This window comes from Simochromis diagramma, unplaced genomic scaffold, assembly GCF_900408965.1.
Source record: "Simochromis diagramma unplaced genomic scaffold, fSimDia1.1 OVJJ01000510.1, whole genome shotgun sequence".
In the NCBI taxonomy this organism is placed as follows: Eukaryota; Metazoa; Chordata; class Actinopteri; order Cichliformes; family Cichlidae; genus Simochromis; species Simochromis diagramma.
In genome coordinates, this window is record NW_024387326.1 from 1,226,151 (window position 1) to 1,250,769 (window position 24,619).

At 40.7% G+C, this 24,619-nt stretch overlaps 1 protein-coding gene across 5 annotated transcripts in view; it reads right to left on the reverse strand.

The window, feature by feature from the left end:
- LOC120717839 (alpha-1,6-mannosylglycoprotein 6-beta-N-acetylglucosaminyltransferase B-like) overlaps positions 1-24,619 on the reverse strand; it is a 68,522-nt gene that overhangs the window by 23,058 nt on the left and 20,845 nt on the right. For all 5 annotated transcript variants that reach the window (XM_040006101.1, XM_040006102.1, XM_040006104.1 and 2 more), the window contains 5 exons: positions 23,675-23,784; positions 20,025-20,098; positions 17,921-18,088; positions 16,355-16,519; positions 11,101-11,270 (listed from right to left, as the gene is read on the reverse strand). In XM_040006101.1, coding sequence (XP_039862035.1) covers positions 11,101-11,270; positions 16,355-16,519; positions 17,921-18,088; positions 20,025-20,098; positions 23,675-23,784 — 687 coding nt within the window. The remainder of the gene's footprint in view (positions 1-11,100; positions 11,271-16,354; positions 16,520-17,920; positions 18,089-20,024; positions 20,099-23,674; positions 23,785-24,619) is intronic.

A 24,619-nucleotide genomic window follows, 5' to 3' on the forward strand; every position in this document is an offset into this window, starting at 1 on the left:
ACTGGTCATTCTAAAATGGCCCAGAGGTGTGAATGGTTGTCTGTCTGACCGCCCTATGGCAGCTGGGATAAACTCCAGCATAATCATCACTTCCAGAGAACTGTTGTTGATGCAGGACAGTTTATGTTTTATACATGATTCCCTTTGCTGTGGTTCGCCAAGATGAACTCTTTCCTGGCACAATCATTTCTCTGGTCTTCATACTGGTATGCGCCTTCTGGCTCCAAATGCAATCTCAACAGATGAAAAGAACATAGATGCAGGTTAGAAACCCACTAGCCTTTTATGTGCCATCAAAAGAAAATTGGAAACACCAGAGCAAGCAGTCGCCCCTGTCAGTCAGTCAATAAATTACTTCTGTACAACTCAATATGACGGCACTAAACAAAACATTTTCTCAGAAGTAGTGAAATGCATGTGTATGTGAAGACCAATGAATAAAAACCCTTTAATTTAAAGCCCACCTAAGGTCAATGGCAAACACACAAAATGCAATCTTTAAGATTTGAACAATAATAAGCATCTCAAAGCTCTTTCTTCCTACATGATGCCTGTCATCAAAGTGAACAAAAGCAATGAAAATCTATTTCTAAAGATCATGTGTGATTAAAATGGCACTAAAAAACACTGAAGTACCAATAAAAGGCTGACCGGTCTGGTGAAACAAGTTTTAAGCATTTCTTTGAGAGAAAAAAAAAATTGTTAGCAGTTGGAGTCAAATCCATGACCTTACATTTCACCATTCTTTTACTACCTGGCTCAGAAGCAAATAATGCACAACGCAGCATACACATACACACAAATACCTGCAAAACAAGAGCCATCGATCTTTCTTTGGACAGAGAACATATTTAGTCAGCACGGCAGCCTTGTGGAAACCAGCGTGGCAGCTGGTTCCTCAACAGTGGACGGGAATAATGAGCAGGAAAGGGTCAGCCAGCGATACTTAAACTGCAGTTTCATCAGTCGATGATACACACCCAAGCAAGTCTGTGCTTACACAAACAAAAGGCTGTTTCACTAAAGCTGTGTTTTCACTCTATACTCCTTCAATTGAAGTATGCAGCCCGGTGGACAGAATCCACCAAAACCATAATCAGGCAACAAATGTACAATAAAGTAAACTTTTCAGATACTAAATAGATTGTGAGGCATTTCACAGATTCATGAAAGCCAAGAGAGAGCTGAGGATGATGTCTGTAAACATGACTAACACACAATGACAATAACAACATAAAGCTTGTTCACAGGTTCACTCATGAAGATCCGTAGCAACTCGTCTGCCTGCGATGCTGGTTGTTTGAGCTGCTTGTCTGTTCGGTGTCAGACTTCATTTCATCACTTCCTACCAGTGTAGGTATCTGACCATGTTGACCCTTTTTTAAAAGAGATTGCTTGGACTTTTGGACAAGGAATGAACCAAAATTCATCTTCATGTTTCTTAAACGGCTACAGGAAATGTTCGAGTGTAGTGAGGTTCTACTGCATGGATTTCTCCTCATTTCTCTGCATCATTGCTTTACCTAACAATATAAAGTTCCTTGAGACAACTGTTGTTGTCGTCATTTGGCGCTATATAAACAAACTGAAATGAATGGAAAATTTTCCCTGCACTATGAGTCATAATGTGTTCAGTAAAGACATGAACACAATCTGTTAGTTCATGTCTGACCTTCAGTGTGGCTTAGATGGAAATTCAAGTAATTTAAAAAAAAAAAAAAAAAAGAAAGAAAAAGAAAAGAGAAGAAAGAAAAAAACAAAAAAAACAAAACACAAATGTTTTTCTGCATTTTTCTCTGGTACCACAAATCTAAACATTAATGCATTTCTATAGGGCTGTATGTATAAGATCATATGTATATGAGAAACTAATGACCTCAATTTCTTCCTGAGGCATCTCCGTACACATACATACAGTACATTCTTGCTTTAGCAAGAGTGGACCATTATTATAGCATTAGGTGTAATCAAAATAAAAAGTAGAGCATTTCAGACTTTGTATATCATCATAATTAGAAGCAGATGTGACTGTTTATTTAAGGAACATTTCAAGGTGTGATCAAAAGCCTCGACTGATGTCAACATTCCCAAAAGTGGACCTTTACAGACTGCAGTGGAACTAAACACAAAGGAACGTCTTGATGCATTCTGATGCATTCTGGGAGACTGAAGAAGTCACTTGGATGAGTGACGAAACGTTTCTCCCACAAAAAACGCTACGTCCAGATGAACAGATTAAACTTTTGGAGGTAAACACAAAGGAACTTAACTGAAGTTAAACGAGTCACTTCCTGAGCTGTGAATCTACATTATTTGTTAGACTTAAGACATTAAGTAGATTAGAATACTGTAAAACTAATAAACTCCATATAAATGTATGGGACGTTTTCCTCAACATTTCTCCATAACAGTGAATTTTGTATCATTCTTATTTGAATCTATGTGGTCATGAAGTGTATATTTTTTTAATATTGTATTTCTACTGTATTGTGTTTCTAAAATTTATTTATTTTTAATCTGAAGACTCAAATATTTATTAAGAAAAATCTGCACTGCTACTCAAAACTTAATAGCTGTTCTAAGATCAGCACTGTTAAGAGGTAAAAACGAGATTTCTACTAAGTATTTCTACTGTGCACATTAATGGCGTAAACTATCATAACCAAAAATAACTAAAAATTTACAGTCATGCTATCAGAGCTATTTGACTGTACGTTAAAACTGTACATAAGCTTCTGAGTCTGAAAAGGGAAGCCAGCGCTGGAGAGCCTTGTACCTGCATTCTTTCTGACGGCCAGCAGGTTGCGAACAATAGTTCAATCATATGGAGTACAAGCTTTTGGCTCCTTTGATCTATGACCTTAGAAAAAGCTTTTCTGATGAGTTTATGGACTTAGATCCTAGTTTCCACCTCATTTTGTATATTATAATCCCCTTTAGTATCAAAAATCTGAGTACATCATGGTAAAAATGGGTGTACAGCTTCAACTGTGTGCGTGTACAGATTCTTTAAAGGTCTCAGTTAGATTTACCGTCACGCCTGGTTTCAACATGGTGACAGCCAAAACACAAAACACAACAGCTTGAGGCTCGCCTGAAACGGTGGCTCACTCCATCGATTGTGGCTCAAGAGTTGGGAGTTCGCCTTGTAATCGGAAGGTTGCCGGTTCGAGCCCCGGCTTGGACAGTCTCGGTCGTTGTGTTCTTGGGCAAGACACTTCACCCGTTGCCTACTGGTGGTGGTCAGAGGGCCCAGTGGCGCCAGTGTCCGGCAGCCTCGCCTCTGTCAGTGCGCCCCAGGGTGGCTGTGGCTACAATGTAGCTTGCCGTGATTGCGTGTGTGAATGGGTGGATGACTGGATGTGTAAAGCGCTTTGGGGTCCTTAGGGACTAGTAAAGCGCTATACAAATACAGGCCATTTTCCATCTTTTATCTAGTGAATAGTGAACATGCACTAGAGCATGAAAATGAGTATCAAATTCCAAAAAAAAGGCCAACAATCAAAATATTTCACTCTGAGGTAAACGTGGTGTGCAACTAGTCAATTAAACAACACTGCTGTCACAGGACCGTGCTCCTAGCATGACTTAAAACCGTGACATTAATTTTTACGCTATTTAACAGCTACTACATACACACATACTGAGCCACAGATTTGCACGCTGCTTCGTGCGGTTTCACTCACCGGTACTTTGCATGAGTACGTCTCTTAGATTTCACTGCAGGAGTTTCAGTATGAATTATGGCCTGTATGGGCTCTCATAGTGTAATGCTGACATGCATTAATGTGAGAGCAGATGTATTACAGTGACTGAGTGCAGAGCTGTATGTGAGTCTGCTCCTCATACATCCACTAATGCCGCTGCTGTTCAGAGGTTTAATTGGATATATGCAAATCCAGGGAAACTTTAAGAGAAGAGTAGAGGGATTTAAGTGCATTAACGGCCTAGGAGTGCGGAAATGAGAGTGCAAACATACTGTAACTCGCATACAGTACGCGCATTAGTACACAAACAACTCTCTCCATCTCCCTCATACACAAGATTAGAGGATAAGGCTGGCATTAGTTTTATCTTTTTTCATGATTAGCAGCAAATCCCATGAAAAGACCGAAGCCACCGATGAATTCCCCCTAAGTGCTGTCTGTGCAGCCGCGGTCTATCATATACAGCTCCACTATCAAACATACACAACATAAAACAAGATTTTGTTTAACACAATCTTGTTTCCACCTCATAAGCAGGCGGTACATCCATGAGCATGCTCAGTGACGCCTTCCTAATATAGAAGTATTCTTCAAATGCAGTTGCAGTTATAGAAAATTGCATGCCACATTCTTCATAATGAAGGAATATGCACAAAGATGTAGATCACATCTGGACAACTTATAATTATAAGAAGGATAATATCATTTAAAAATAAGATAAAATAATCTCTGCATACATTGTTTTGCACACGCACAATGCATTTGAGCTGCACTGCAAAGAAGATTTGGGTTTTAATGGGGCACTCAGCTTTCATAGAGCACGAATAAGCTGTGAGATAAGGACGGCATAAAAGGAACACTGCAAAGTGAAGAACAAAGGTGCAAGACTTGCATAAATTTACTCCTCTTGACAACCACCACTGGGCACAATTTCTCTGTTGCACAGCTGGCCACTGGCACCATAACAAATCAACAGTTTGGGGAAAGGAAGAGAGCCAGAGAAACAAACGAGGGAAAGAGACTTCACAGTCACATTGTGCTACTTCTTAAAGGGTGCATATGTCCAGCAGGGAGGGGAATTGGCTGAGGCAGATTTTCAGACACATATGAGGAGCCGAGCCTGCGAGCGAGGAGGTTGCCAAGGGCTGCAGGGCAGCTGGGAAGAGGGCTCACAGTGTGAGGGGAATGACATGGGCCACTCTCTCTGTAAAGCTGGCCTGGCAGAGGGGAATGGGGTCTGGCATGCTAATCAACCACTTGAGGCAGGAGGAGGAGACAAATACTCAGATGTTGTTTCTGTTATGATCATAAACAGCTGATGTGCCACTTTGATGTGCACTGTCTGAGTCAAACTTCATGTTCAAACGGCTAATGAAAATATGGCGGCTGTCACAGCACATAATAAACACTTTCCTCATATTCATGTTGAACAGCTGTGTGAATGTATAAATATGACTTTCTATCCTAGTCTGCAAAAATAAAACTGTTAAACATCTGTTGTTGTTTTTTTCTGGGGAAAATATCAATAATAAAAAACAGCTGAGTCCAAATCCTGCAGCTCACTTGTGGTTTCTCCCCATTTTTAATTTTTTTTTTTTTTTTTTTTTTTTTTTTTAAACCCACACTTTTTATTCTTGGCGTACTTTGAGCTGTCAAAATCACAAGCGAACGTATTCTTCTTGAAAGTGTCCTCGTGCTGCAAAAATGATAACAGCCATGGATGTCTAGAGACATAAAAATCTGTGGGAAAATCTGTTCAAATCTGGTTTGGCCTTTAAAAAATTCAGTGAAAATATGTAACGAGAATTAACAGCTCGGGTTTCTAAGCCTCCGTTTCTCCGCAGGTTGCACTGATTTTTAACCTTGTCCGCATCAGTTGCCATCAGTTATTCATTTCATCCCATTAGATCAGGGTTGTCAAATTCATTTTACACTGAGGTGCAATTTTAACAGTACGTCCGAGTTTTTTCTACCTAATAAAGACATGCTGCTTTACTACATTGAGGAAATATGCCTGAAGTAGATTAATAAAATTACAGAAAAAGTTCTGGTAGCTGGAGGTTTTTGTTAATTCATAGAAAATGTTCTTATTTTTATTGTGGACAAACTATTAAAAAAAGAGAAAAAAAAACATTTCAATGTTTATCTATCACTTAGTTACTTTAGTGCAGTATGGATGGCCGTGTGGGACTTTATCAGGAGGACAAGCTGTAAAACTTATGAAAATACATTTAGAAGTCACAATTCGATGCCATCCTTCACAATTTCCAGTGGGCCAGATTGGAGTCTTTGGCAGGCCGATTCTGGCCCACGGGCCTTATGTTTGACAATCGCTGCATAAGATATAAGTTCAAATATCATATACATTTATAGGTTATGACCAAAAATGTGCCGTGTGAAATGACTAAGCCAAATTCTAAGCAGTTCACCTTTAAGCCCCAAAGAGTTTGGGACAAAAACCCTTCAGCCATAGCTTTTGTAAGCACAAATGCATGAAAACCCCCCAAAACCAAAACGGGAACCTTAAAAACCTGAAAGTTCTGTCATAATCTAAATGAAGAAATATCTCACTATGGTTGCCAGACATTGAGGGGGGGAAAAGAGCTATTTTAATTTCCCTTCCTGTACCGAAGACAAATCATTATGATGCTATCTCACTGATGTCTACTCGGGCTATTTTTAACAATACTGCTGTATTGCCTTTGATCCTAAACCGTAGAAACATCAATCAGAAAGCTGCTGGGTGAGAGTGCATCAGCACTTATGGAGAGGCACAACCTGAGACTGCAGTGTAACAGGAGGAGGGGGTCTTTGCCGGAGCTTCGGAGACAAAAACGCTTTGATTTCAACTTTCTTATTTTACACTTCTGAATGCCCGCTCACGTCTGCCATTAATTCACGTTTTCGGGGTAGGCTGCTGGATTACAGACACATTTGACCCTGAATTTGACATTTGTTAAATAATTTCAAAGGGTTAGCGATCACACAATTCAGGCACGTCTTCATGTTTGCAGCCAGGAACAGGGTGAAATTACCTGGCAGTTGTGTTAATGGGCTCTGTCAAGTGCACTACAGATCCAGATTAGACATAATTGATCTAGAAATGGCTATGCTTGGCATAAGCAGGGGAGCCTGAGAAAACAAACAAACAACACTGTTTCAGAAAGAGATGGACAGAGAGTGTGTCGGGAATCGTCACAGGAGATGTGTGGCAGTAGCTGTAGCTGAGGTGTATATCCTGTGGGTGGAGGACAGGGAGTCTCTTTGAAAAAGCACACTGAAATATTGGTTTTCTTCAGATTATCTCTGGATGACAACACTGCTTTGTCTGCTTACATTACCTCTCCACTCTGCTGACAGAAATTTCTATACCTGACAGTGTGTAGTTGTTTCCCCTGTTTTTTTTCCCCCCTTTCCCTCCTGTGTTTCCTAGCTCCTCAGGTGCCTAGACACCATGCTCTGTTGCAGGCTAATTACCTGTGTCGCTCTGGGAGGAGATGAGGGGAGATCCCCAAGCAGAAGAGACAGCTGTCTTTGCGCCTTTCCAAGCTACTGTAGGGCCCTCCCCTCTGTGCACGACAAGCGCCGATGTTACAGACAGAAATCATGTCAAGGCCACTTCAGCCTCCACCTCAATTAGAGCAAATCCGGGGAGGAAGAGTGACAGAGACTGCATTTCTTCTCTTGTTCTTTTAGTAATAGTTGTCTCCTTTTAAATGGATACGCCTTTTGCTCATCTTTTCATGAGACAACCTCCTGCATCAAGGCTGATGTCTTGAATTAATCTCCACATTTTTATATTTCACCACTTCCAGCATGTGATTCTGCATTTACTATAAAGAAATGAGTAAAGTTCAATATGTATTTCATTTCTATCATGTGGACTGTTTTTACCTCAATGTGCTTTGGGTGCAGACTAAACTGCTATCTCTCTGCTGAACTGGACGAGATAACCTTTTTTGATGTTGCCTTTTAGAGCATTTTTAATGCCACCATCTGATAAGGCTTGCTTTGTGTTTAATTGTGCTAACAGCTGACATTATTATTAGTTTTTGCATCCTAATTAGCAGATATTTGTGTTTGTGTGGTTGACCCGTGAAATCTGTAGTAGAAATGGGAGTATGGAGCCAAGTATCAATAGTATTGATACCAGTGTTGCTATCGGTATCAGACTGATACTAAATTGAGCTCACTTAGGCATGCTAAATTATTTTTTGGAAATAGAAAAATACATACCTCAAACATGCCCACTGAAAAAAACAGGACCTTTTATTTGTAGCCTGTAGCATATTTAAGTTTACCCAAAGTGCTTTAGAGCAGCGGTCCCCAACCTTTCTTTGCGCCATGGACCGGTTTATGCCCGACAATATTTTCACGGACCGGCATTTAAGGTGTCGCGGATAAACACAACAAAATAAAACTAGTACCGGTACCGAAAAAAAGAAGATTTATTCATAACACACGTGAAAAGACCCAGGAAAACCGAGTTAACGATAAAAATGATAACAAAATAACTGAAAACCAATAAAAACCCTGAAAACCATACATTTCACACCTGAGCCTCAACTCTCGCGGCCCAGTACCTAATGAATCACGGACCGGTACCGGTCCGAGGCCCGGGGGTTGGGGACCGCTGCTTTAGATCTTATCTTAAAACTGACTCCTTATACTGCCAAACTTTCTCTTATGTCTTTGTATACATGTGTGTTTGTGTACTCTGTGGCTACTCCAACTTCCTTCGAAAGACTAGCATGCTAGGCTAACAGATGTTTCTAAATTGGTTAAATGGCTAATGTTAGCTAAATGGTAACATTAGCATGCTAACATTCGGATGGTGACAAAATTGTTTTGAAAATTTACCAATTAGCACTAAGAGCAACCTGCTAACATTGACTCAAAACTACACATGAAAAGTGGCCTGCATTTGCATTTGTATAGCACTTTTCTAGTCCTTAAGGACCCCAAAGCGCTTTACACTACATTCAGTCATTCACCCACACATTCACACACTGGCGATAGCAAGCTACATTGTAGCCACAGCTGCCCTGGGGCGCACTGACAGAGGCGAGGCTGCCGGACACAGGCGCCACCGGGCCCTCTGACCACCACCAGTAGGCAAACATGGGGTTAGCATCTTGCCCAAGGATATTTGGCATGCAGCCAGGAGGCAGCCTGGGATCGAACCACCGACCTTTGGATTAGTGGCTGACCTGCTCTGCCACCTGAGCTACAGCCACCCCAGCTTTGTGACTGTCAAAGCTGTGAAAGGATAGGTACAAAAGTTCACATAAACCATCTGATATTTGAGATGTTTCAGTCACACTAACAGGAAGTGCTGATGGTGCCACACTGGAAAAGGCTTTCTTGTACTGCCAAGAGACCTAGGTAAAAATATCATTAGGATGATACGCACCCCTGCCACCTAACAAAGTCTAGATGATAATTATGAATGCCTATGCCATCTGTTGTTCTCCCATCTTCTTGGATAAACATTAAGAGACAGAATACTTATCATTACAGAAGCAGGTTTTCAAAGTTATAATTTCCAGGTAGTCAATAATAAAAAACAACAGATAAAAAAAGATATATATAAACTGTAATTATTCTATTTATTAATTCAGCATCTACTCTTAAGAAGGAGTGATCAGTGCATCTTTCAGCACAAAAGAAAAAGACCACAATGGAGCATCTGCAGGGAAAGTAAACAAGCGTCTGCCTAAAAATGTACCATGGGAGGATAATTGATTTGTCTGAGCAGGCCAGTAAATGGAAGATGCCAGCCAAAGTCGCCACACAATGAAGCCACCAGAGAGCACGGATGTTGCTAATCAGTTGTGTGATACAAACCAAAAGCGGGCTTCCCACTGTAACGGAATTCCTAATATGGCTATTATGCCTATCAGAGAGAGTGCTGAACATATGCAACAGGCCTGTCCACATAAGCACCACAGCAGGCCACGCAGTGATATTAAGCTCTTTGGGTGGAAAAGAGGAGAGTAGGAAATGTAAATAGATCCATGCCTGAGGGAATCTGTGGGAGCGCAACCCACATAACGATCTGTCAATTTAATAGCGTGTGGGAGAGTAAAAGTACAGGGATTGAGAGAAATGTTCTCCTTTTCTGTTCATTAATCGTCACAGAAAGGGATTGATGGATGTTCGGCGTCTGTCATGGCCAAATTTTAAAGGCTGTGGAAATGGAGAGGGAGATCTAAAAATTGCCATATTTTGGGGAGTTGCGTCCAAGAAGCGCTAATTTCAGTTCTCCATTATCTTTTCTCAATGACTGACCATTTCATTTGCTGATTACTGAAATGGTAAAAGTTTAAAAAAAAAGAAGAAAGAAACTCAAATATAAGCACACACTGGACGCACAAAATATGAGCTGTTTGAAAGAATCGTCCCTAACCCTTGCTAATGTCTCTTTGTGAGTCTCTTGCAGGACTCATGCAATTTTCAAAACATTTCTGATGCTGCTCCCAATGGAGACGAGACTGCGGTGATTCAAGCTGCCATGACACCAATTAGTGGGGTAAATAATGGCATGGAAAGCAGACACATTCCCACAGCGGCTTTCCCACCTCACTGATCTCCCTAGTATTTTCAAAGTGGCTTTTCTTCACAGCCTGAAATTTATGATGAAAGGTCTGCACTAACTCATCAGTGCTGTTGCCTCTTCCATACAACAATGGCTCGATAACCAGTGCATATCATCATCAGGCTGTCTGCTCTGGCATCAAGCCACTGCACTGTTAACACACACCAAAAAAAGAAGAAGAAGAAGTAATAGCAAATCCAGACTTGTACACAGTCATTTTCCTGAGCAGCCACTGTGAAGCCCGGGCAGCTCTAAAACACCACGCCACTGAGTAAATGTTCAAGCAGGCAGGACTGGACATGTCTGCTTTCTGAACTCTCCATACTACACCTCATCGCCGTGGCAATCAATAGTGTTGCTTTTAGATAAAACCAGTTCACCAGCCTGACTGCGAGACACGCTGTGTGTACACGTCTGTATGTCCTCTGTCATAGGCCCTTATGTCTGTGCAGCGAGTGACGAGACCGTTATCACTCAGGAGTCAGTGAGCTGCGCCAGGAAGGAGGTGCACAAGCTGTAGAGATGCTGTCAAGCCCTCAGGCTGAAACAGCACTCTGCAGCAGGAGGAGATAGCTTATCTGTGTGTGGCCAAAGGTGATCGAAAACAGTGTGTGGGCAACAGCACTGGGATCGGGCTGCCGATGGCTCACAGAGCATCTAGAATGAACAACAAAGCATTTTCATTCACTTTTTTTGTTGTTTTGTTGCTTTTACGAAAGAGCAGATGACTCCAGCACAGATACCCTCACATAAGATTTTTATTGTGTGTTAAATGCAAGGTTTATATTAACTTACCCATGCAGCTCCTTGAGAGAAAACGAGATCTTGAGGTTGTGTCCCAGCACGTGGAGGGCTGTGAGAATGTCGGCCCATTGCACCATCTCGCCTAAAGGACCTCCCTTCAGCACCTTGGGACTGAAGACATCTCCAGACTCCTCTGTCAGAAAACCCACGTGGACGAGAATCTGAATGCAGAAGGTAGAGGAGAAGAGTCAAGGCAAGAGAGGAATGGAGTTGAGTGCACCACAGCACAATGTTTTTTTAATGCAATGCGTGCAGTGTTTCAGTTCTGTTACAGTAGGGAACTGGAGATTTTTTTTTTTTTGGCCCCATCAATTTCAACTTTTGCTATTCAGACAATCTCCAGCACTGCATGGGGAATAACTGAAAGCAATTGTGAGAGCAATTTTCCTAGGTATTTTAAAATTTCACATATAAATGTATCCAGATATTAGGCATGGATCAGTGAGGTTACATTTTAAATACTGAATATGTAATGAATGAGGAAAAAAGGAAAGAAAAAGCAGGCTGGCTGCGTTTCCACACTAGGGAACCAATTCATTCAACTCTGCATGAAGCCGAGATAAAAACTGACCTGTGCGAGGATAATTAATATGCACAACGATGCACGACTTTTAAAACTGTTTACCAGGAAGCATAGCTTTCACAGGCTATTAAATATTTTCAACAGATGGCAGTATATACTTTTCTTTTTTATTTCTCCATCACACGTGTTTTAAAAACCCTTTAAAAAAAAAAAAAAAAAAAAAAAGATTCACAGTAGATCACACATATGCTAGCTAAGTAAATTTACACATTGCAAGCATTGCTTTGTTTCAGTTCGCAGATTCCTTTATTGTCTCCTACACTGCTAACACAAAACAGCTTGAGCCTTGAAACTGTTTAGCATGCAGAGCTGTGCCCACATATGAGCCACACATATCAGATGTGAAATCACTGCCGCAACGACAGTGCGAATTGTGGTAGGGAATAAAAAACCAAACAAACAAAAGATCTCAATTTGGTGTAAGGGCAGGGGTGGGTGGTGTAGGGGGGGGTTAATTTTATAATTTGCACAAACATTGAAAGAATAAAATAACCAAGTACATAAACAGGACATAGTGATTATCAGCATATGTTCAACAATAACAAAAAGAAGAATGGATCCTTTGAAAAAATATTATAAATCCTTTTATTTTTTTTTAATAGATAGGGCTTCGCTTATGATAATGCTTTTGAAGAGAGGAATGGTTTGGTCTAGACTGAAGCATCACATTCAGAGGTGATCAAAAACAGTGTGTGGGCACAAACACTGTGATCGGGCTGCTGATCTCTTACCGAGCATCCAGAAGAAACAGCAAAGCATTTTCACTTCTGAATTGAAATTTGTGGGAGTTTTCCATAACAGTGATGATGGTGGTAAATGTATAATGTGTAAGTTAAAAAAAATTGATTTAAAACTTTACTCTGGAGAAGGTTTTTTTTTTTTATTAGATTAAACTGGTAAAACTGTAAAGTTTATCTAGAAAAAGCTATCAATCTGTTTGTTTTTCCTGATTTATCCAAGTCAGGGTTGCAGGAGGGCTGGAGCCTATCCTAGCTGACTGTGGGAGAGACATGGGGTACACCCTGGACATATCACTAGTCTATCAGAAGGCTAAGACAGAAACACAGTCAATCACACTCATGGCAAATCTTGAATTGCCAATTAACTGAACTGGACTGTGGGAGGGAGCTGCAATACCCAGAGGGAACTTGCACAAACATAAACACGACATGCAAAGTCCGCACCATCATGATGACCACACACACACACACACACACACACACACACACACACACACACACACACACACACACACACACACATACATATTTTTATATTTATATATTTATATTTATATTTATATATATATATTTTTTTATCTTATTTTATCCATGTTGACAGTTATTCACCATGCCCAGAGGCACTACTAGTTTACTGTCAAGTGGCATCACTAGCTTTTACAAGGACTTTGGTTTAGGATAAAGTAGAATTGGATTAAACAATCAAACAAAAGGTGAGTGGTTGACATGAATTCACGTGTCAAGTCAAGTTAGATAAGAAAGAGAATTCAGACTCAAAGCTAATGTTACTTGTGGTAGTATGGCAGGTTAGCCTCTAGTCCAGTGTGACCATCTGTTCTGACAGGATGCTGATGTTATTGTTTTATCTGAAGATGATTCTGTGTCCAGTCCACTCAGAGGCAGATTAATTGTATTTGAACAGATTAATTCTATCAACAAACCAAAAATATCAGACACGATTTCTAACTTCTTGTCAAAGAATGACTCAGAACAGATTTCAGTTCCCACAACCTAAAAGAGCATGCAATTGCAATGCATACATTTCCTTACCCTTTCTATTTAAATCAAGATTTTTGCTTCTAGTTAGACTATAAACAAACACAAAAGACTCACCAGCAGTTACTCATGACTTACTAAAGTATCACATGAATGCCGAGTCATACCTACTGAACGATAAAGTAGGAGGTGAGGACAAGTTTTTCACTCAAACACTAAAAGCTCAGAGTACAGTGAAACAGTAAAGGCATCAGAAAACTGGACACGCTGGCCCGATACACTCTATAAAGATCTCTCTTTCACACAAATCCGTGCATTTCTGTTTGCTCAACAGCTCTCAGTGTTTCAGCAAAGGAAGCCAAGCTTGCAGGGTCTGGTTAATGGACAGTAACTATTACTGTCACACAGACCATTACAGTAAACAAAGCTCTCTTTTCCCAGTGGGGGAAAAAGAAGCTGGCATTTGGAAAGAGCACAATCCTATTAATAGAGAGAAATTTGATTTATTCAGTTGAAAACTGGCTGATGAGAGCAACACAAATACACACGCATAATATAATGCCAAGATAATGTGAGTTCATTTACAAAAGACAGAATTCAGCAATTCTGGATTTCGTTCAGTCTTGGGAGAACGGCCTACATCCATCTCAGTAAAAATAGCTTATGAAACTGAGATCTGGACTACAGTAGCAGCATAATGAGAAGCAAGGCACATATAATGACGCTGTAGCTTCTTAATAAGATGCTCCACACAAACATGCATGGCAAATAACTTACCATACGGTACATGGAGAGGATGTGTAATTGTATGGCTATAATCACATATGACTATATTTATGTTCAAACCAAATTAGTTCAGACATTTAATTACTTCATTACAATAATAAGATGTGACTGGACCTGTGTTCCATGTGGAAACAATGTCAGTATCGGTCTGTTTACGATTCACTGACCAGTTTTGACCAGGGAGATGATGTCATTGTTTCAACCATGTTTCCTTAGAGCCTGTGCAAGAAGGCCATGGTCTATTTTTGGTGAGAGAAGTTATTTCATTAGAATACCACTTAGCACTAGTTAGAATGGATCTGTGTAATGCACCCCTACAATCTATGCAAGTACCTTTCTAACCAAGCTTTACTTAATAGGAGAGAATTTAGCAGTACACCTTCATCTAAACACTGTCACCCCTTGCTGCAAAAAACAAAATGGGCCAAAACTGAGACTTTGCAAAAGCAGCAATTGGATAAGATGGACATAGCTACTGTGATGTCACCCGCAGGTTTCTAAAGTCCTGTAGCCTCGAGATGAGACTATAGTTATTAGCTATACCACAGATAATCATCTATTTTGAAACACAGTATCACTAAAGACCATTGAATTCAGGCCCTTTGCAAAAAAGTTTAGATTTTTCAGATCCAAACTCAACACACTTGCATTTTTGCGGAAAATACGTCCTCAAAATATGCCCTATGGACAAAAAAAATTAAGTTGGCATCAAGCAATGATGAACTGGTCATGATGTTTCTAAACAAGAAAAGGAAGAAACTGGGATTCTGGGTTCATCCGATTCTCACGAGCAGGCGACAGCAGGGAGAATTTCATGTTTGAGTCCGAAAAATATTTTTAACTCACAAAATATTTGCACAGATTTTTACAGATTTTACGGAGCCAGTGTGTAAAGGCCTCAAGATTTCTGAAAAAGGACTGAATTTTTTGTTCAATATAAAACAAAATGAGTTCTTAAACTCAGTAGAAAAGTGTGACTGCTATGGGATGCAAGACTTTTTGCAACCAAAGCTATTGCCATCTGGTGGCGTCTGGAGAAAAAAGTAGTTTTAAGGCTTGATTTATCCTGTATGCAGTCCATCTTTGATATACAGATTATGGTATGGAATTGGCATTACTTTACTATTTTTGTGGTCAGATTGGCATCAGACAAAATTCATTCAATTAAAACAATTAAGAACAGAACAAACAGCTAATATTTTAAAAAGTGTGCTTTTGCATTAGGCTACAGTGAATTTTCAGCCACTGGTTGTAGTGGTTTAAAAACAGTGGGGTTTTTGTTTTGGTGGGTTTTTTTACTCCTGTGTTCTGAACCCAAAAACATATGAGCAGCCGAAGGCAAAGCAGACTGCTGGCACCCCAGAGGCAGCAACAGAAGTTTCAACACTGCTAATCAATGCGTCATCAAGATGTGAAACGGCTAACACCACAGCAATTCAGATAAAAGTCTAGAGGTGGGGAAATCTGCCATGGCTGTATCTTGTGGGTGTTCTGCATGACACATTGTTATTTTATGCCATAATTAACATCAATCTTTGCGACAGGCATTGAACATTTACTTTTTATTCCCAAATGTACAATCTAAATTCTCGCCAAAATACGCCATGCACTCATGCCGGTGCTTTTTCACTGGACATCTCTTGATACTTGGTGGAAATGCAGCTGTCAGAGGTGAAAGTGCATGAAAGCCTCTCAGTGGTTACTCTGAGTCAGCATCTGTTCATGTCTGTACCTCAGCATAGTGTAATTAACACCAAGCAGGCAAAGATTAAGAAGAACATAAAAGTTCATCTGAGTGTCACGGTTGTTGGTAACTTGGTCTGGTGTGTGGGCAAGTTTGTTAGAGTAGAAACATTCTGTGCTGAGAGGTTTTTTTTCCCCCTCAGTGCCGAACCAGATGGATTTACATCAAATTAGAAACTGAGGAATACGTTTCCAGACTTAGAAGACAGGAAAAAAAAAAAATAACGAGGGAAAAAACTGTAGATAAACGCTTTTATTCAGAGCACTCATCTGCGGTATGTTGCTGTCACAACACTTTGAAAAGAGGAAACCGCATCACGGACTCCTTCTCCTTCTGCGCACACTTTTCCTCCAGTGTGCGCAGAAGCATTTGCGTGTGAAAATCTCTCATATTCACCCTTTTTTGCTCTTTCCAGTGGTTGCGAAGCTTGTCATCCAGCCGCCGAGCAGCAGAGGCCCACTGTGCTGCCAGCCTGCGTATGCGTCTCTTCATGAAGCTCAAAGATTCCTTCCCGGTGCCCACCTGCTCCATCAGAGCCCCGATGTCAGACTGAAAAACAGCCTGGATGACAGGAGAGGAAAGGTATCGGAAATGTAAGGAAAATTAGATGTGGCTTTTCATGAGCCAATAATTAATTTCATTCTTTTGTTGTAATAATTCCTTACTGAATTTTACACCAGAAAATAGGGATTATGCTGGTATTGAGATGAACGGGTGAGAGATATTAGAAAAACATTATGATGGCTGTTTTTTCTTAACAAATAAAGCGGTTTTCATTGAATGTAGTTTAAAATCTATAGGTGACAGACAGTGTGCAGTGTCTTGTTATCCACTGTTAGCCTGAGGTAGACTCCTTGGATAGGACACATGAGAGATTCCCAGATTTTCCTCTTTCACCCACTCTAATCACTGCATTATAAGGCATAACCAGTATGGGATCGTTAATCGAAGGAGAGACTGCATGGAAGAGCTGAAAGAACTTAGAAGAGAATAAGCTGATAACCACAAACCCAAACTGTCTCTCCCTAACACACATATACTATAAAAGAATAAAAAATACATAGAGCTGCACCGTCTTCTCTCAATACAGGTGGATTATTGCTCTCAAGAGCAACTTGTGTACAGCAAAACAAGATGCAGAGCACTGAAGGGACACATTGGGAGTATTCCCAGTGAGTACCGGCTGGCAATTACAGCAGAAGGCAGAGCTGCAGAAAGACTTCACGTCAGGGCCCATCATGCTGGCAGTGCATTACTCTGGGGAGAGACACGGGGGAGAGGACGGGGGCGAACGGATGGGTAGACCTAGCAGAGTGATTCTAAGCTCAGCGCATCGCGTGTTGATGCCGAAAATAAAAATCAAATGAGGCAGGAAAGCAAACAGCAGTGAAAACTGGGAGCGACACCTAGCACCGTTTAAGCGATAATTTACAGCTGCTTATTCTCCTCCGCGGGGAACTTATCAACAAATATGGCCACTGAATCCTCGAACATCGAAGCACTCACTACTCACCATTTCACACCATTATTTTTTATTTGCCAATTTCACATATTTTCTTATATTTTTGCCAATTTCAGGCTTATGATAACTTTGAGATCGACACCACAGGTGGCGTTTCATGCGAGTGCAGATTACCATGCGCTTCCTCAGTGGAGCATCAGCCCCTTTTTTGACCTGCCGATGAGAATTTCGACTTTAAAAACATTGCACTCCCCCACCCTCTTGAGTTCTTCTTCATCAATGCACAGCCGTGAAAACAACCCAGCAAGATTCCTTAGTTCAGCAACAGGAATTCTCCTTTATTCTGCAGAAAAGCTCCTAGCTCTTGTACATGGCTGGGCCATAGTGGGCGAATGTTTAGCCCCTAAATCACTGTCACTTTGCTCTCTGTTCCAAGTTATTGTTCAGCTACCAGAAGGTCAGAAGCAATTGGAAGAAATGATGTGAAAATATTATATTACCTGTCTCTTGGGGGGAGGCTTTAAGGTAGGTGTAGTGGTCTGATTCCTCCAGGCCAGTGGGGGGCAGAACCACTCCACCTCACTCAGGTAGATAAGGAAGGAGCAGTCAGAGCCGTCAACGCCATAAAAGGCGTAGCAAGGGTCCGAGGTCCAACGAGCACGCATCCACTGGAAAGAAAAGTTGGGGTTGAATACTAAAGACATACTGGCCCAATACACCACCAACAAAAGAAGCTGTTACAGAATTCAGTTTTTGTAAACTGTCCTTCATGTTCTCCTTGAACTGAGGAAGGCCTCTTGTCAACATTATTATCACGTTATTATTATTTTTTTGCATTACCACAACCTCAAAAATGTTTTTTCTAAAAAGACAAAAGCCTGAGTAAAAGCATGTTATAAAGAAAAAACACAACATGTGGAAATACTTGTGACTTTAGCCAAGAATCACCATCTCGTAACAGGAATACAGACATTTCTGTCAACTAGGCCAGTTCAGACGAAAGCATACTGATCAGATAAGGTGTAAATACAAAATAATAAAAATTTCCAAAGTTATTGATGGTTAAATAATCCATAATGTTGGATATCACCATGGGAGTGTGGCTTTTGCCGTTTATCAGTGGGGTCTACACATTTCTGCTTCAGCGTGATGCCACTTTTTTTTAGTTAAATTAGTCTGATTGGCTTTGCGTCAGATTGGTGACCTGTCCAGGGTGTACCCCACCTCTCGCCCTATGGTAGCTGGGCTCCAGCCCCCACGTGACCCTGATAAGGATGAGAGGAAGAGAATGGTTGGCTAGATAGTCTAATTAATCTTAGATTAAATAATCTAATGATCCCCGTTATGAAACAAGTTTAGGATGCTGTTAACTTAAAAAGAAAAAAGTTTTGGAAGTCTGACTCAACAAAACTTTTCACGTCCAGTGTTCTCTACAGTAGGCTGCAGTTACTGAACTCCGTCCCAAAGATCGTTTTTTGCCGACTCAGTAAATGCAGCGTTCCAAACTTCTTCTGGCGTTAACGTCAGAACAAAAAATTTACACCAGGAGCTTCGTGGCATGGATTTTCCTGGCTGAGGAGATCTTCCAGGTGGTCTAGTACTTTTGTCACATAGTCTATATTAAATACATCCATATGGCATATTACTGATGATGGATGAAGGTCTGCTTAATACATACAAATAACTATTTTCTCTGTATACATGTCTGATACACAGCTATACTAGCACACTTCGTTGCGACAGCAGTATACTGAACAAGCTTAGTTTTTTCATAAAGCACAATGACTTTTTCTAAAGGCTTCACGTGAAGCCTTTAGCCTTCACTTGGCCAAATGGGGTTTTTTATAGCTTTTTTTTTTTTCTTTCTTTTTTTTACATATTGTGATGTTTTCAGTCATAAAAAATGTTTCCTACTTTGAGTTTTTAATTGAGGTCTCCTGTGCCTTTCATTTCCCCCCCCACACTTTCTTTAACAAAAACTGTTGTAGTGAAGAAAATGGAAAGAAGTGGTTGTTAATGAAAACAGCTCATTGTAACTTATATATTTTTGTATATTTAATCATAAAATCTTTTAAATATTAAAGATCTACAAGTATTTAAAGTACAACGAAGCATATAAGTATCAATTATGATCGCTATTGTATTACAAAGCCACAGGTTTTATAAATTTTGCTGGTAAAACAATATAAGCACACTATAAAATACATTTCACACAAACTTCAAATACCTTAAAGTTTAAAGTGTATTTTTTTTCCCAGTATTATATAAGCAAAGACATTTTGTTTTTATAATTCGTATTCTTAACTCCTTTTGGCATAAATGGGTTGTAAACCATAATTATAGTAGAACATCTTAGAATATCTATCATAGAGGAAATCTATATGTGTGTTATAGCTTTAAATAGAGCCATTAAATAAAAGGTCTCTGTAGTGTTCTATAGGACCTCACTTTAGACACTAAAATACCTCGGTCGCTTGAAGGTTAAACATTCCCTTATCTTATTAGAGCAGATTTATATTGGCTTGCACCAAGGTGAAACGCCACAACACGACAAATGGATGATTGCTCTCTGCGTTTGGACTTAAGTGAGATATAAAGACTTACATCCATCTTACTGGGGCAGTCTGGATAACGGGGATCTTTAGGAATCTCACACTGTCCGAATGCTCCGTCCCTAACTGGAGAAAAGAAAAAAAAAAAAAGCAGGGTATTTATCAATGCTTAAACACACTCTGACAAAAGACTACACGCATTAGACACCAGCATTAATCAACAAAGAAAAGCTGCATTGTTGAGATTTATTTTTTTCACGCTGTATATTGCTACACAAAGCCTAACACATATACTCCCGCCCTGCCTCAAAACCTCCACCATCATCCCCATCGCCAAGAAGTCAGCTGTGGTCAGCCCAAATGACTACAGGCCTGTTGCACTTACACCTGTAGTGATGAAGTGCTTTGAGAGACTGGTCTGTCAGCACATCAGGGCCGGTCTGCCTCCCACTCTGGACCCCCACCAATTCGCCTACAGGACAAATCGATCCACCGAGGACGCTATCACCATAGCGCTCCACACTGCGCTGAGTCACCTGGAGCACCGAGGAAGCTATGTGAGAATGCTCTTTCTGGACTTCAGCTCAGCATTCAATCATATCATCCCGGAGATCCTGGTCCAGAAACTGTCTCACCTGGGACTCTCCACCCCCATCTGCCTCTGGATCAAGGACTTCCTGACAAATAGACCACAGTCTGTCAGACTCGGCCCCCACCTGTCCAGCACCATCACACTCAGCTCCGGGTCTCCACAAGGATGTGTTTTGAGTCCCCTCCTGTTTACGCTCTACACATCCGACTGCTCCCCTACCCATCTCTCAAACACCATCATAAAGTTCGCAGATGACACCACAGTGGTTGGACTCATCTCAAGGGGGGATGAGTCGGACTACAGAGATGAGGTCAACAGACTGACTGAGTGGTGTTCAGTTAACAACCTCCAACTGAACACCACGAAAACTAAAGAACTTATCTTGGACTTCAGGAAGGGCAGAGCAGACCCGGCCCCACTTTACATTCACGGGAACTGTGTGGAGGGGGTACACTCCATGAGGTTTCTGGGCGTGCAGATCTCTGATGACCTCTCCTGGACTGCAAATACCACGGCGGTGGTAAAAAAAAGGCCCAGCAGCGTCTCCACTTTCTGAGAGTGCTCAGGAGGAACAACCTGGAGGAGAGGCTGCTGGTGACATTTTACAGAGCCACCATAGAGAGCATCCTAACGTACGGCATAACAACATGGTGTGCAGGGTGCTCAGCTGCGGACAGGAAAGTACTGCAGAGGGTCATCAACACAGCCCAGAAGATCACTGGCTGCTCTCTGCCCAGCCTGGAGGTCATTGCAAACTCTCGGTACCTCAGCAGAGCTGGCAATATCATCAAGGACTACTCTCACCCCAGCAATCAACTGTTTAAACTATTACCGTCAGGCCGACGGTACAGGTCACATAAAACCAGGACAAACAGATTCAGGGATAGCTTCTTTCCCAGAGCTATCACCGTAGTAAATAAGCACAAAAACAATTGAACCTGCTTAGCTATACCATACCGTCACTGCCATTATATCATGCTGCTATTCATACTGTCATTATATTAATGCTGCTATCCTGTATATATCGTACTTACTATTGTTTGAATACTTGCGATTGTTTTATTGTACTTTTTATATTTTACATTTATATTTATTATTGAATCTTGCACCAAGGGAGTGGCACTCCAATTTCGTTGTACTCTGTACAATGACAATAAAGGCTATTCTATTCTATTCTATACTAGGGGTTTTTAGTCTCATTGGCACAGCTGTATAAAAATCTAGCTATGCAGTCAATTTTATTTATATAGAGCCAAGTGGCCTCAAAGTGCTTGATATTGTAAGGTAACAACCTCACAATAATAGACAGAAAACCCCAACAATCAAAAGTCTCCCTATAAGCAAGCACTTGGTGACAGCGGGAAGGAAAACCTCCTTTTTAACAGGAAGAAACCTCCAGCAGAATCAAGGTCAAGGAGTAGCAGCCATCTGCTGCGACTGTTTACATTTACAATAAGAGTCCTGAAGCGTTCACTGTATTTGAGCATGCTACAGTAATAGGACGCCGCCATTGTAGCAAGTCAGTTTGTGAAATTTTGTCACGCCAAGATTTTCCACAACAGCTGAAAGTGGTATTATTATTGGAAATCACAGAGACTCAGACACAAAGTGGCAGACCACATAAAGTTACAGAGCAGGGAGGTCGAGTTCTGAGGCTCATAGTGCGTAAAAGTCATCGCCTTCTGCTGATTCGAAAACCCCAGAACTTGAAACCTACTCGAGCATTAACGTCAGCACAAAACCTGAGCACTGGGAGGTTCATGGCACCATTTTCCATGGCTGAGCAGCTCATGTAGGTGTAATGTGTAGGTGGCCCAGTTCTTTTGTCCATATAGTGTAGAGGAGGATAAGAGAAACATGATGGTAATGTCCAACCAAAATTTCGACTGTTTTCAGTCAACCAAAGTAAAATCTTTATATTTCTTTTAAGTGTTTTTAGAAATCCTGTCAGTATATTAGATTTTTTTAAAAAAATAGATTTTATATAGCTGCACAAAGCCCAGCCACATTGAAATGAGGATAAGACTAGCACATGATCTATAGTCTACAGTCTTTCCTCTGGGCTTCAAGTCTGTTTATTTTTTGTATTAAAGCATACTGTAAATTCTCCAGCCCTTGGGATGAACAGAGATAAATTAGAGAGAAAGGCAGATAACAGACAAGCTCCTGTAAAAGCTCATATTCCCCTGCTAAATGGCCAAAATCTCTTCATCAGCCAGCTCACTGGATTTACTATAGATAGATTGCATTAGTGCGATTCATAAAAATTGGAATCCGCCCCCACCACAATCCTGCTTCCCTTTTCCCCTCTTGCCCCTTCCTGTTGCATTGAGTATCTCTCCCCTTCCTCTTTCCCGTCTAAAATCCCAGCACTAGTAAGCCTAATTTAAAAAAAAAAAGAAGAAGTTGCAGCTCCTCCACCAGCACCTACCGAGCATCAAAGAGCAGAATGGATGACAAATAATTGCCAGCTACTCTTACTGATTAGCATGATAACAACAGAGCTCTCACAAAGAAAAGTGCCACTGCCATTCAGCTGTAACCAAAAGTAACTAGATCAGCCCCACTTGAGTGATATCGCCCATTATGTCAACAGAAAAATGATCTGGCGTATTTTAATCGGACGTCGTGTTGAATTGTTTTCAGTCAAGTGCAAGGTGGGGGTACAGAGGAGGAACTGAGCTGTGAATTAAATCACGCTGATTTCTATTCTTTTCCCAATAAAGTAACTGAGAATGAAGGGCAATAAAGAAAGCTTGGCAAGACCCGGATCCCATTAACGAGGCAGCAATTCATCTTTGTGATTTAGATGTCCTGCAGTTGTGTAGTTTTGATATTGCATGTTTGGATTGCTATTCTCCAGGGTAATGTTCTGTGAATAATGTCTATCATGTTCAATATGACCAACAAGCGAGTGGATGTTAGACATAAATTGTGCAGCCAAGTGCTAAACTGGATCCAAACTTGACAGTTTGGCTTATAGTATGTGGGCAGCAGGAAAGGCGTCTGTGGGATTGGATGGATTGGAGATTGACGGGAAGATTCATCAGAGGGGCTGTATTTGTTTTCTTCGTGTGTGTGTGTGTTTGTGTGTGCATTTTAAATCATACCTCTGTTATAGGCCATGCTGCGCTGCAGGATCTGCTCCACTCTAACTGCCATGTCAGACATGTTCTGGGCTATGGCCTGAATTCGCTCCACTAGACCAATGGGCTGGATCCTAATCAAGCATATGAAACACAAAAACACACACAAACACTTTGTAAAGACCCGAAATATCTTAAATGTGAACCACAAATAGGCTTGTCAATGAAACACAGCGCTATATTTCTATAACAGCTTCCTTCCATTCAGTTTGTTGTTTTCCCACTCTTCACAGTAAGTGTGAACCAGAAGAAGAAATGTTAATTATCTAGATCTTGAGGCGTGAAATCGAAAAAGCTTTTAAAACACTGACAGATAATTTATTTGCTGAGATAATATAGTAACTCTGCATATTAAAGCGGGTCTGTTGGGGAAATAAAAACAGAAGACAATTAGGTTGTTAGCAAATGTGTTTCACTCCAATTGACCTCTGTGGCCTAAAAGCTGCTGGCGAAAGGATCAGGAACCAATATTTACAATGGAGAAGACGATGCATTGGATGAACTAAAGAACATCTAGGATGAAGACAAAAGAAGAGTCCGAAATCAGCAACATTATGCAATATCGCAATTTTAAGTTGCCATAATTTCGTAGCATGCCAGAAAACAGGCAAAACTAAATACATAAAAAAATAACAGGGGAGTATCAGGAACTTTTCAACATCCAGGACCTTTCATTTCAACCCAGAGGTTACAAAAATTTGAAAAAGAAATTCTTTCACAGAATTCATTGCTCTATGAAAAACTAGGTTGGTTGGAAGGAGAAAGCCTGTCATCTCTAAGAAGAACATGGTAGCACACTTTAGGTTTGCAAATTTGCATTTCAGCCAGCTACAAGCCTTCTTGAATAACGTCCTTTGGACAGACATAACCTCATATCAGCTGTCAAGCAGAGAAAGACTGCAAAAGAAA